This window comes from Hypanus sabinus, chromosome 27, assembly GCF_030144855.1.
Source record: "Hypanus sabinus isolate sHypSab1 chromosome 27, sHypSab1.hap1, whole genome shotgun sequence".
Lineage (NCBI taxonomy): Eukaryota > Metazoa > Chordata > Chondrichthyes > Myliobatiformes > Dasyatidae > Hypanus > Hypanus sabinus.
Window position 1 is genome coordinate 22108441 of NC_082732.1, and position 14250 is coordinate 22122690.

Below are 14250 nucleotides of genomic sequence, written 5' to 3' on the forward strand. Positions count from 1 at the left end.
TGAAGCAAATAAAATAGCCAATGAAAAGCAAGTGCCGGTTTTGCTGCATGTATTGGGTGAAAAAGCATACTGTTTGCTTGTAGTTTAATTGTTCCAACCAAATCAGCCAAAATTAGCTTTGTTGCTGTCATTAAAGTCATGTGGGAACATTTAAAACCAAAACCATTGTTGAAATAAGAGCAGTTTAGGTTTCATAAGCAGAATCAAAAGGAAGAGGAAACAATATCAGCGTACGTGGCTGAATTGAAGTAATTATCTGAGCACTGTGAGTGCAATGATGGGCTTAGAGATCATTTAGTTTATGGAATCTTACAAGAAAATATTCAAAAACTGCTCTTAACTAAACCGCAACTCACATTTAAAAGAGCAATTGAAATTGCTGTATTAATGGAAACAGCAGAGCTACAATTAGGAGTGAGACTGAATGTTAGCAAAATTGAAGCGCCTTAGCAGAAAGCGGCCTGAGGAAACAAATTGTATTACCACTGTGGGAGGGACTCTCATACACCAGACCAATGCAAATTTAAATGTGAAACTTGCAAAAAATACAACAAAGTAGGACGCATACAAGGAACATGTTGGTGTATCCAGAGATACCGGCCAGGTGACAGACGCACTGCCACCTGGCCGGTCGGAGGACACACCACATACCAATCAACATTTGGTCCCTCCCAACTAATCAATGCACACCTAAATTATTGGTCACCTTAACTGGATCATCTCGCCCAGCCCCATGCTATAAAAGGTGAAACATGTGCCTGGCTCGGTCTCTCTTACAGACCACCTCATTGAAGGTAAGTGCATTGATTTATGTTTGAGAAGGTTTATCGCTGGTCCTGGTAAGGGAGCCGCAGCTATCCAAGATCAAGGGGGATAGCTGTCGTAGTGCTTTTCCCTTGTTCTTTGCATGTGTAACTGTACCCTGCCCCACACTTCTTTCTGTGTATTGAACAGCCGACCCGAACTTCCTCACATGTGTTAACCCTAAATGTTTTTTTGTTAGAATATTGTAGTTGCTTGTGTTGACCTGACTTCCCCTTGTAAATAAATTCCCTATTATTAAAACTGTGTGTGTCCGGGCTTCTACTGTTGAGACTCAAAGAACCAGTTCTTTTCCATCACAACAGTTGGGTAGACAAAAATAAATGGACAGCACAAGGAAGAGAAAAAGATAAAAAGTCAAGTTGCAGTTTCAAACAGATCACCAATCTGCATGTGAAAAAAGTGATGAAAAACCGGATAGTGATGAGAGTGACACAGGGTAATCTTGAGATTTACAATGTGAAAACTAACAACAGACAAACAATATGGCTTAGGGCAGAAGCGAATGACAAATTAATTAAAATGGAATCGGGCCCTGGCTCAACTGCTTCAGTCATTCCACAAAATGAGTTTGAATCACATTTCAAAAACACTGAACTAAAGCCTGCAGATACCAAAGAACAGACTAATACTGGAGAAAAGATCACTCCTGCGGGAATGACATTAGTACCCTTGAAATAGAGCAACCAGCTAGCCATATTGTGCTTGTATGTGGGAAAAACAGGAGGGCCAGCATTGTGGGAAGGCAAGTGTCTGAGATACAACTCATTTGGCGATTCATCCACTATTTGCATGCCACATACCCTGCAATAGTCAATTGAAAACAAATTAAGGGGTTGGATGTTGCCATGGCAGTGCTCAGGAACGGCACTGGAAAACTCAAATATATCAAGGGTAAAATAATGTTAAAAAAATGCTATAGCCAAGTTTTATAAAACCCATCTGGTTCCTTTTGCCATCCGTGATAAAGTAACCAGTGAGCTAGATCTTTGGAAGGCAAAAGGAATTCTTTCCAAGGTTGATTGGAGCCTATGGGCAATGTCAATGGTCCCAGTAGGAAAGAAGAAAGGCTCTGTCAGGATCTGTGGTGGTTCTATGGTCGCCATTAACCCAGAACTGAAAGTAGATAAATCAATAGCCTCTGCCCAGGATAGAGGATGTCTTTGCCAACCTCTCTGAAGAGAAACACTTCAACAAAGTGGACTTAGTTGAGGCCTACTGATGAAGATCCATATGGTTTATCACCATAAACAGTCACAAAGGGTTTTATCACTATAATGGCCTTATTTTTGGAGTAGCATCTGCACCTGCACTCTGGCAGAAAGCTATGGAACAAGGGCTGCAAGGTTGTCCAGACACTCAGTGTTATCTGGATGACATAATTGTTACCGATGAGGATGACAAGGAATGCCTACTGTACTAAGTCACAAGACAGTGTTAAAAAGATTACAGGATGATGGGCTCAGAGAACGATGCAACAAATGTGAATTCCTTAAACCAAACAACACTTGCTGTAGTCACATCATTGATGCACAAGTGTGCTGGAAAAATTCAAGGAGTGATGGATGCTCCAAGCCAAATGATATGTTACAGTTGCAGTCCTTTTTTACTATCTGTCAATTATTATAAGAGATTCTTGCCAAATCTGGCTACTGTGCTCCACCCCTAGAATGCATTACCTATAGATCAGGAAGAAATGGCAATGAACAAAGCAATGCGAGTTGGTTTTCAAAAAGGTAAAGAAAATAACGACGTCAGTCACTATACTCACACGTTATGATCCATATCATCCAGTGAAGCTTGCCTGTAATACCCTTGCCTTATGGGTGTAAGTGCAGTCATGTCACATGTTATGACTGATGGAAGTGATTGCCCCAAAAGCCTTTGTATTGCATTCCCGTATCAGTGCACAGAAAAATTATGCACATTTTGACAGAGAGGCCTTGAGTCTGGTGTGGAGTATAAAACATTTCAAATTCTGGTTGACACTCTCATTACTTATCATCAACCACTAGTGTCCATCTTCCAATCCACAGAAGGGTGTTCCACTAACAGCATCAGCGCAAATGCAGAGATGGGCTCTGTTTCTTGCAGGACATAAGTACATGATAGAATTTAAGAGGACAACTAATCAAGATAATACTGATGGATTGTCCTGTTTACCCATGGAAAAGGAAACATCTGAAAATTTACAAAAGAGACAACCCTCTTGATGCATTCTCCCTAATACAAATCTAAAGTCTCCCTATTGCGCCAGAGATGTTTCAAAGAGAAACCAGAAAAGAACCCACATTGTATCAGGTAAAATGGCTGGAATGTGCAGCAGAAACTCCAGTTTTACCAGTGCCGAGATGAACTTCCCATGGACGGAGGCTGCCTTATGTGGAGATTGAGAATTGTACAATCCAAGCTGAGAACTAAAGTGTTGGAGGAGTTAAATGCCTGTCATCAAAGCATGGTCAAAATGAAAGCATTCGCAGGCCTGCGAATAAATTAGCAGATCAAGCAGAATGCCAAACACTGTTCGGGATGCCAGCATATCAAGAAGATACCAAGAAAACGCCTTTCCATCCTTAAAAGTGGCATACATTGCTCTGGCAGAGGATTCATGAGGATTTTGCTGGACCATTCATCGGCACAAATTTCTTAGTAGTAGTGAATGCAGCTACCACTGGCCAGAAGTGTTTCCAATGGCCTCCACTACACCCTCATCACTGCTGATATGTTGGGTAGCCCCCTCTCAAGGACTGGTGATCCAGAGCACTTAGTCAGTGACAGTGAACCAGGTTTTTGCAGAACAATTTCAGTCACTCCTGAAAATTAATGGAATAAGATATATTACATAAGCACAATACCACCCAACTACAAACAGATTTGTGGGAAGGTTTGACCAGCGTCCAAAGAACAAACTGCAAGCAATGTCAGCAAAACCCACTACACTGACACTAAATCAGAAGCTCACTAATTTTCTCCATGAAAATCACCAGTTATGCTGTTCCTGCGACTTCCCTTTTGTGCATGCTTGGATTTCCTCAAACACAATCTCAGGAGGAGCATGCAGGACAAACGAACAGCTGTGACAAATAGACTGCTGCTCATAAAAGGAGGTTTGATGTTTCACTCCTGGACAAATAGTCCTGGTGAGGGATCACAGAATTGATCAAAAGTGGGTACTGGGATATGATCTTGGGGGACGAATTGGAGCCTTCTCCCTCACAGTGGAAATTGTATCTGATGCTGTCTGAAGACGACACATTGATCAGTTGAGGAGAGAAGAGTCAATTGTTAGAGAGGAAAGCTGTCACTTTAGCAGGCTGTGGATGTCTGTTTAGTAGTTATGTGTGGTTGTAGCTGTATATGTATGTGTGCATATGCGCACGTGTATATATATATATATATATGGAGTTTATAGCTAAGCAGGGAGAAGTGTGTATTTAATATCTCAGTAATATTTGTAATATTGTAAATATATTGTTTGATTAAGCATTCTTCATTGTTTAAGCAATTCATTATGGGTTATATGTAAAAGTACTGCATATCAATGGGATAAGTCATTACATCACCACTTCATATGTGCTTGCCGCACTAAAAGTAAAAAGGAAACGTCAACAATTTATCCCCAGCTCTGTGTTTTCTTTCAATTAGTTTTATGTTTAGGAGTTACCAAACACAACAATCAGGATATAGCCTGGAGTGAAAATACTAGCTACAAGAAAAGCTTGGATTGTTTATTCTGGAATGTCGGAGGCTGAGAGGGTGACCTGACAGAAGAATATAAAATTAGGAGAGCCATAAATAGGGTAGATAGTCAGAATGTTTTCCGCTAAGTAGAAATGTCAAATACTAAAGGGCATCACTTTGATAAATTTAAAAGAGGTTTACAAGGCAAGATTTTTTTTACATAGAGTGGAAAGTGCTTCGAACATGCTGCTGGGGAAGCGGTGGAAGCAGATAAAATAGCAACATTTGAGAGGCACTTAAACAGATAATGACAGGCATGAATGAAGGGATTCAGATCACGTGCAGGCAGAGAGGATTACTTTAAATTGGCAGCATGCTTGAAATAGGCTGCAAGGGCCAAAGGCGTTGTAGAAATTTATCTTGCAAAGACATCTTTTGTTTAACTTGCAAGATACCCCTTAATTGGCATCAGAATCCTTTGTTACTAAGCTTGAACTCAAGGTCATGCACCTCCTTGGAGATTTACCAACTGCTTATTTCCAATAATATTTTAGCAAAGCACCACCTATTAGAAACCCAGAATTTCTATTTTCAGCCAAGGACTTACTTCGTATTTTGGCAGTGTCTGCTGAGTCCTTTCTGTTGTTTATGGAGGTCTTCACATGTCAGCAGTTCATCAAGATCACTGAAATAAGAAAAACTCACCATGTTACAAACCACACACAGGGCAAAAACTTGCATTTGTACAAAAAAAATTAACATAGGAAAATGGATACAGACTATGAGAGGGGAATTTAATAAGAACATAAAATTTCAAATGTTGGAGCACCATCAAGCAATGGGGTTCAAGCAAGGAAGGGGATCTTGAATAAGTGGAACAGTGAGGCATAGGATTTCAGCAGGTTCAAAATAAATTTATTATCAAAGTATGAAAATGTCACCATATACTATGCAGAGGTTCATTCTCTTGCAGGCATTCAAAGTAGAACAGAGAAATACAACAAAATAAATGAAAAACTACAAAGACTGAAGTTCTTTTTCCCATTCCTGTTTAATTCTACCTGATATCTCTGGTTGTATCTTCATAATCATATTATAAATGAGAGCCACTAATCTCTTCTGACAGGGATTTAAAGTAAAAATCATATCTGAAAAATCTATCAAAGTTGAATTAGGGAAGGATGGTAAAACTTTATATAAAAAGTTTCTAATTTGTAAGTATCTAAAAAAATTAGATTTAGGTAATTTAAATTTGTTAGAAAGTTGATCAAAAGACATCAAACCACCTTCAGAAAAAAGATCACGAAAACATATTATACCTTTCCTTTTCCATATACAAAAAGCTTGATCTGTTAAAGAGGGTTTAAAGAAAAAATTAAGAGATAGGGCTATCAAGAACAAAGTTTTTTAGAGTAAAAAATTTACGAAATTGAAACCAAATTCGTAATGTATGTTTGACAATAGGGTTAGATATCTATTAAGTTTAGTTAAGTCAACAGGGAGAGAAGAGCCAAGAACAGAAAATAAAGAATATCCTTGTGTAGCGCTGCATTCTAAATTTACCCACTGTGGGCACAATGGTAAATCTAAATCTAATTTCCAGTATAATAAATTCCGAATATTATTCGCCCAATAGTAAAATCTAAAATTGGGTAAAGCTAAACCACCATCTTTTTTAGGTTTCTGTAACTGTCTTTTACTTAATCTGGGATTTTTATTTTGCCACACAAATGAGGATACAATACAATATTTCAACAGAAAAATGGGAAAAAATTTTACAAATGGTTAATTCGTCTTCTATATGTGCTAAACATGCTTTAATACAATTTAAGGTTGTACATAGAGCTCATATGTCTAAAGATAAGCTTGCTCGGTTTTATTCTCATGTTAATCCTCAATGTGACAGATGTCATTCAGATGTGGCTTCATTGACCCACATGTTTTGGTCATGTCCCACTTTACATAACTATTGGAAGGACATATTTGCTACCATTTCCTCAATTTGGAATATTGATTTACAACCTCATTTTATCACTGCAATTTTTGGTATTCCAAATGAAGATGATAGTCGATTTTCTCCTCCAATTAGACGAATAATTGCCTTTGTAACATTAATGGCCAGGAGATCTATATTACAAAATTGGAAAGAAGTAAATCCTCCTACCACATTTCAATGGTTTTCTCAAACTATTTCTTGCTTAAGTTTAGAAAAAATTAGAAGTACTATTTTTGATTCATCAATTAAATTTGAAGAAACTTGGGGACCGTTCATTCGACACTTTCACATGAATTAATTTGACTTCTTCCAGACCTTTACTCTTATTATTCTTGTTCTGATATGGAGTTCCGGAGTTTTTTGACACTATCATATACTTATAAACTATTATTACTGCCCATGTTAGTTTAGGTTTAGTTTTTTTTTATTATTTCTTTAAATATACATTTTTTTTTATATTTTACATTTTTTTCTTTTTCTTTTGATGATTATTTTTAATTGTTTCATGTATAATCTATATAGATTAGATTGATATTATATGATCATTTTTTGCCGATAGTTTAATAAGATATTGTTATCTTGTTACCAACTCAATTTTAAATCTATTGTATTCATAACATATGTAATATTATTATGTTATTTTTTTTTAAATTAATAAAAAGATTGAAAAAGAAAGAAAAACTACAAAGACTGGCACAGCCGCCAATGAGCATAAGACAACAAACTGTGTAAATAAGTAAAATAATACTGAGAACGAGTTGCAGAGTGCTTGAAAATTAGTCTATATGTTGAGGAATCAGTTCAGAGTTGAGGTGAGTGAAGTTATCCAAGCTGATTCAGGAGCCTAATGGTTGAAAGGTAATGGCTGTTCCTGAACCTGGTGATACGGTACCCAAGGTTCCTGTACCCACTCCCCAATGGCAGCAGTGAAAAGAGAGGATGGCCTCTATGGTGAGGGTCGTTGATGAAGATGTTGCTTTCTAGAGGCAGCGTTCCTCATAGATGTAAAAGTTACTAACACTCTCCACCTCCAGCCCCTAATTAAACAGGCACATGGATCTTTTTTTCTTCCTCCTGTAGTCAATAATCAGCTCTTTGGTTTGGTTGGCATTGAATGAGACATTGTTGTTGAGGCATCATTAAACCAGATTTTCAATCTCCCTTCTATTTGCTGATTCATCACCATCTTAGATTTGGCCAACAACAGTGGTGTTGTCAGCAAACTCAAATATGTTATTGGAGCTGTACTTGGAAAGAAATTGGGTAGGCATGGTTGATAATCAACCATAATACCAGTGAAAAGTTACATACAGCATATTAAATACACTTTAATGAAAGATAAAGTAATGGTGTAAATGGCAGACATTGGAAATAGAAGTAATTAGTTTTCACAGTGCAGAACACTTGGTAACACAGTTCAGCAACCCAATTTGACTCTTGAGCATAGCTCAGTCTGCATGGAGTGTACATGTTCTCCCCATGTGAGTTTCCTCACGCATTAAAATGACAGACAAGCCACACAAAAATATAGAAATGAGAAAACTTAGTTCAAGATCAAAAAGAGTAGTAATTATGCAAACAGCCTGAAATACTGATTAGGCAAAGGATGTAATCAGCAGCAAGAGTACACAATTTACAGCCTGGCATATAAACAATAGCTTTAGCCTTCATGCTTTATTGAAGAATTTTGCATTCTACCTATTAGATAAGCAAAGGGATAGTATATGGCCCAGAGAGAGATAAAGAACTCAAGCTAATTCTGAAGCTGACCCCACATGTGGATGCAGACAGCCAACAGCAGAACAAGATGGAGATGAGAAAATGAGAGGAGATCCTTGAAGAATGCTGTAAGTTTATAAATGGGCAGAGGGAAAAACCATGGCTAGAGGTTTCCTTGCCATGCTTCTTTTAGACTAGATTCTACTGTACAATATATTTTTATATATACCTTCATGCATGATCTTATATTATTATAATCTATAGCATTACCAATAAATCATTATGCTTTTTTACTATTTATATTCATGCATTATCACACAAATTCAATTTTATATCATCTGCAAACTAGAACTAAGCCCTGTGAAATCCCACTGCAAATGCATTCCTACTCATTAAAACACCAGGAGATAATTGTCTCTTTCTTCCTGCTGCTGAAGCAAATTTGAATTTTAATTGTTCAAGTAGTTTAACATGCATAATTTTATCAAGTCCAGAGATTCAATATTTGTCAAATGTGGTATGTTCAGACTTCTCATTGTCTCTTCACTCAACCCTGGAACAACTGGACGGTAAGGTGCATACATCAGGGTGCTCATTATCGACTACGGCTTGGCATTCAAATCCATCATCCTCTCAAAACTAATCATTAAGCTTCGACATCTTGGTCTCAATACCTCTGTGTAATTAGATCCCCAATTTCCTCACTTGCAGTCCAACTCAGTTCGATTTTGCAACAACATTTCCTCCATGACCTTCATCAGCGCAGGTGCACAACAAGGTTATGTGCTTAGTCCCCGCTCTAATCACTTTACACTTATGATTGTGTAGCTAAGCACAACTCCAATGCCATATTCAATGCCAGTGGTGATGACACCACTGTCAGAAGCTGAATTAAAGATGGTGACAAAATTAGCATATAGAAGACAGAGTGCCATGAACAACTTCTTACTCAATGTCAGCAAGACCAAGAAGCTGTTTATTGACTTCAGGACGAAACTAGAAGGTCCATGAACTCATCGGAAGATCGGAGGGGTCAGCAAATTTAAATTCTTCAGTGTTATTATTTCGGAGAACCTGTCCTGGGCCCAACACAAAAGTGCAATTATGAAGAAAGCAAGGAGTTTGCAAAGATTCTGCATGACATCTAAAACACTGACAAACTTCTATAGATATGTAGTGGAGAGTATATTGACTGGCTGCACTACAGCCTGGTATGGAAACACCAATGCATTCGAACAGAAAATCCCACAAAAAAAAAGTGGATATGGCACAGATAAAGCCCCCTCCACCACAGAACACATCTACATGAAACACTGTTGAAGGAAAACAGCATCCATCATCCCCATCAACCAGTATATGCTCTCTTCTTGCTGCTGCCATCAGGAAGGTGGTACAGCATCATCAAGACTCACACCACCAAGTTCAGGAACAATTATTACCCCTCAGCCATCAGACTCTTGCACCAAAGAGGACAACTTCACTCAATTTAACTTGCCCCATCCTTGAAGTGTTCCCATAAACTACGGACTCACTCTTCATCTCATGTTCTTGATGTTTATTATTTACTTGTTAATTATTATTTCTTTCTTTTTTATTTGCAAATTTATTGCCTTTTGCACACTGGCTGAATGCCCGTTAGTGTGATTTTTCATTGATTCTATTATGGTAATTACTCTATTATGGATTTATTGAGTATGCTTACAAGAAAATGAATCTCAGGACTGCATATGGTGACATACAGTAAATGTAATTTGATAAATTTACTTTGAATTTTCTCTCAATAGATTCATTTCTTAATCTGACACAACCTTCTCTGACCATCACAATGCTGACCATCTTTAATCCAGCTTTCAAAATGATTTACATTGTTTCACAAGAGTCTTTGCAATGATTTTTCTATCCCAAGCATGATATCAGTCTGACAGATCTGTTGTCACTCAGTCCAATGCTTTTCAAATAACAGTAGCGTAGTGGTCAGTGTTACAGTGGATGCTGTTGTGGCTGGGGCATCACAGTTAAGAGTTCAATTCCAGGGTCCTCTGTAAGGAGGTTGTACAGCTTTCCAGTGAGCGAGTTGGTTTCCTCTGGGGGTTCTGGCTCCTCCCACATTCCAAAGATGTACTGGCTAGTAGGCTAACTGGTCAGTGTAAATTGTCCTGTGATTAGGCTAGGGTTAAATCAGTGGGTTGAAGGGCAGTGAAGCTCAATGGACCAGAACAGTCTGTTCCACACTGTATCTCTAAATAAATAGATAGAGGAATGACAGGTGTTCCTACACAAGTTCACTCACCTGAGCTTGCAGAATCTTCCTTTTTTATCGATCCAAATGTAACGTAAACCCTCAAATGTGTAGTATCGAATCACACTTTTCTTTTAAGGAAAACATAATTTTTGTAGATTAGAACATGACATCGGCTCAAACTATAAGCAACCCTGATCACAACAATACCATGCTATCCAAATGAGGCTACTTACTGGGAGCTGAGTGAGTGTTGGCACTGGATGGGAAAGGATGCCCATTGTTGTTTTAACTTCCACAACAGCTGTTTATTGGGATCAATAAAATTTAATTTTGAAATGCATAAAAAAAAAGTAGCTTAGAAAACACAATTCCACTCTCTACCACCTCAATCATGTGAATCTTTCAAATTCACATGAATTGCAATCATGTCAGCTCCCTTCAAACTTTTTTAATTAGACTTAAGTTAAGAAAGGAAGCGAAGTGGACAACTTTGGCCCTTCTTTTAAAAATATACTTTATACTTCGAATGCTTGTAGAGCTGTTCAGTGTTTTTTCTAAAAAAAAATGTTAACATGGTTTTAATTCATATGTTTAAAACAATAGAATACCAATATTCTTGAGTATTCCAATGGAAAGCTTTTGGCCTTTATAAAATATAATGATGCAATTTTGAAATTGTCATCCTGTTCAAAGTTGCATCTACCAGCTACCCACTCAACTTCTTCTAATCCTATATCATCAGATGTCTACATATCTTCAGCTCTGGACCTCTGAACACTCCAAATTAATTTTGCATCACCACTGACAATCACATGGTTCATTATCAAGGGGTTTAGTATACTTCCTACTAAGTTTACACTCCCTAGGTAGACGGAATAGCAATTGTAATCAAGTTAGAGAATGGCTCTAATTCAGCAATTTATTAACAATGAATGGGAAATGGGAAAATAATTATGCTGGCTTCCAGAGCTGAGAGTCCAGGTCTAGTTTATTCATTGCGAGGATATGCCCATTGTAGACAATGTTGGTATTTGCTATTGTTTACATCGATTTGGCTTCAAATTTAAAACAATAGTGTTTTCTTTGCATCAGATACTGTAGGAGCTCAGAGGAAGAACAAACGTGCCAGAGAAGAGTAATGAGAAGCATGGATAAACCAGTCCAAAGCTGACTGCCTCTCACTCCACAACTCAGACCCTCAATGAACTCTAAACCTCAGTTAAAACAATTTCCTACACACTCAGTCCCTGGGACCTAGGGAATCATTGAATATAGTCAGGAATCAGAGTACTGACTGCTGAATCCAGCATAGAGGATAAGGAGTAAGTTGTATTTTGCCAATAATGTGCACGCGTATTGTATTGATGTTAATTTTTCTTTGTACTATCTGCTGTGATAATTGTCGGCCCTAATATTTGGATGTATTATAGACATATCACACTATCTGCTTTTTAGACAACTTGTTGGGATTGAGGCTTCCACTATGTGGGTTCTTCAATGGTGAGTTAGCCAGTAGAGGAATTGCAGGCTCTTCCACAGATGGAAAGGGTGACAGAAATTACCCATCCGTCCAGTCAACCAAACTGCAGTTTACTTGCTCCGCAAAAGAAATGAAATCACAAGTTGGTTCTGTTATCTGGGAACCTCATAGTTGGAAGCATCGATGGTGTTTCATAGATGACTGTAATTAATCCAACATCGGCATTTATTGGCAATGCTAAGCACTTCCAGTGAAGATAAAGTGATATTTATAGTTGAGGGCATTCCATTCAACAATATTCAACTGCAATGATCTTGGTATAATCACTGGCCAAATTATTCACATTAATACTTTAGCAACAAAAGCCGGTCAGAAGCTGAGCATTCTGTAAAGAATCATCACCTCAATTCCCCACAGTCTTCACAAAGCACAAATCTAGGGTAAAAGAAGATACCTTCCACCTGCCTGGATGAATGTAATGCCCCGCAACATTCACCATTCAGAACACATCAGTGGTCTTGAATAACAGACCTTGCAAGTCTTTAAACATTTACTCTGCACCACCAGTGTGCCACAGCTAAAGGGTGTATCATCAACACAGTGCAACACGACAACTCAACAGGACTTTTACAACAGTAACCATCAGAACCACAATTTCCACCACCTGCAAAGATGGGTAGAAATGCACTCTTTTCCACAGATGCTTCCTGGCCTGCTGAGTTTCTCCAACATTTTGTGTGTGTTGCTCAGATTTGCAGCATCTGCAGATTTTCTCATTTGTTAACGTCATGACCCTTTAAAGTCCCCCAAGATTAATCGGACATTATTTGCTGTTCCTTGATCACTACCATCATCCTCTCAGAGAGAGCTAGATCTAAGCAACAAAAGCTAGCTTTGGTTTCAATTATCATATTCTCAGAATTACCAAATCAGGGAACAAAATCACCTGAAATCTCAAATCCATAACACTGGGAGATACAAGTAGGCCACCTGACTCTTTCAGCCCAGTTGGCAGATTTCCTTTATCCCTTAAAGTCCATAAATTTATCAATCTGCTTTATACAACTCAGTGGCTAAGCCTCAGTAGACAGAAGATGCACTGCCCACTGATGGCAAAAATTTGACCTTATTCATGATTCTAGACAGCTTGCGCAGGGAAACAATTCTCTCAGCACGTACACTGTCAAGCCCTTGTACCAAGTCTGTAAATTCAGTATCACCTCTCATTTGTGTAGTCAATCTCTGCTGAGCTGCCCGCCCAGAAAGCAGTCTAATGAATCTTAAGCAGATGCCTTTTATGGTGTGCAACCTTTTTGTTTAAGTAATGACACTAAAACTGTTCAGTATTCATGGTGCAGTCTCACTATGTCATTTATAACTACAGCATATTATCTTTACTCAAAGCCTCATGGAACTAAGATCAATATGCCATTTATCTTTAAAACTGTTAGCTTTCAGTGACTTGTGTGCAAGGATACACAGGTCCCTTTGAACGCCAACATTTCCCAACTTATCATCATTAAAAAAAAAACTCGCCTTTTATATTTTGTGCAGGTGTCCGAAATCACATATGCCACATTACATTCTGTCTGCTATGTTCTTATCAAGTCATTCAGCTTTTTATACTCTATCAAGTCTTTCAACGTCTCCCTTTCTTCTCACAATGCCATCCAACAAACTTGTACGTATTTTGACAGTTGCCTAGACCTAACACTCAATATAGATTGTGAATAGCTGGGACTGAAGCTCTGAAACCAGCAGTACTCCACTAGTCAATTTGCCCATCTGAAAGAGTCTTATTTATTTACAGTCTTCACTCTACTGATTCTCAATCTATGCTAATATACAATTCCTACTATCACTAACTTCCTATATAGATCTAATCAAAAGCTTTCCAAAAATCTAAATGCACCACATCTACTGAATTTCCCTTATCTGTTCCACAAGTGATTCAAAGAACTCCAACAGAATCAAACATGATTTCCCTCTTATAACTCTAATACTTAAGTGTTCTGTTGTGAGATCTTTTCCCTACTACTGATATTAGGTTAACAGATCGGATCGTTCCATTTTATTTTCTTTTAATAGTGGAATGACATTCACTACTTATAGGAACAGCCTCAAAATGTTGAAAGATGAAACACAATACCTCCGCTATCTTGACAGTTACCTCTTTCAAAGACTTGAGATGTAGATTATTTGGTCCTTTGGGGCTATCACCTTTGGTGTCAATAATTTTACTAGTGTTTTTTGCTAATTTCATCCAAATCTTTATTGACGGTTCTCTAGACACCTGGTTTTCTAGTATTA

General features: G+C 37.9%; 1 protein-coding gene across 2 annotated transcripts in view; it reads right to left on the reverse strand.

Annotated features, from left to right (window-relative positions):
* The window catches only part of atp13a2 (ATPase cation transporting 13A2), a 144089-nt gene that overhangs the window by 63199 nt on the left and 66640 nt on the right, over positions 1–14250 (reverse strand). For both annotated transcript variants that reach the window (XM_059951899.1, XM_059951900.1), the window contains exons 6-7: positions 10509–10588; positions 5111–5188 (exon numbers count right to left, since the gene is read on the reverse strand). In XM_059951899.1, the coding sequence (XP_059807882.1) occupies positions 5111–5188; positions 10509–10588 (158 nt within the window). The remainder of the gene's footprint in view (positions 1–5110; positions 5189–10508; positions 10589–14250) is intronic.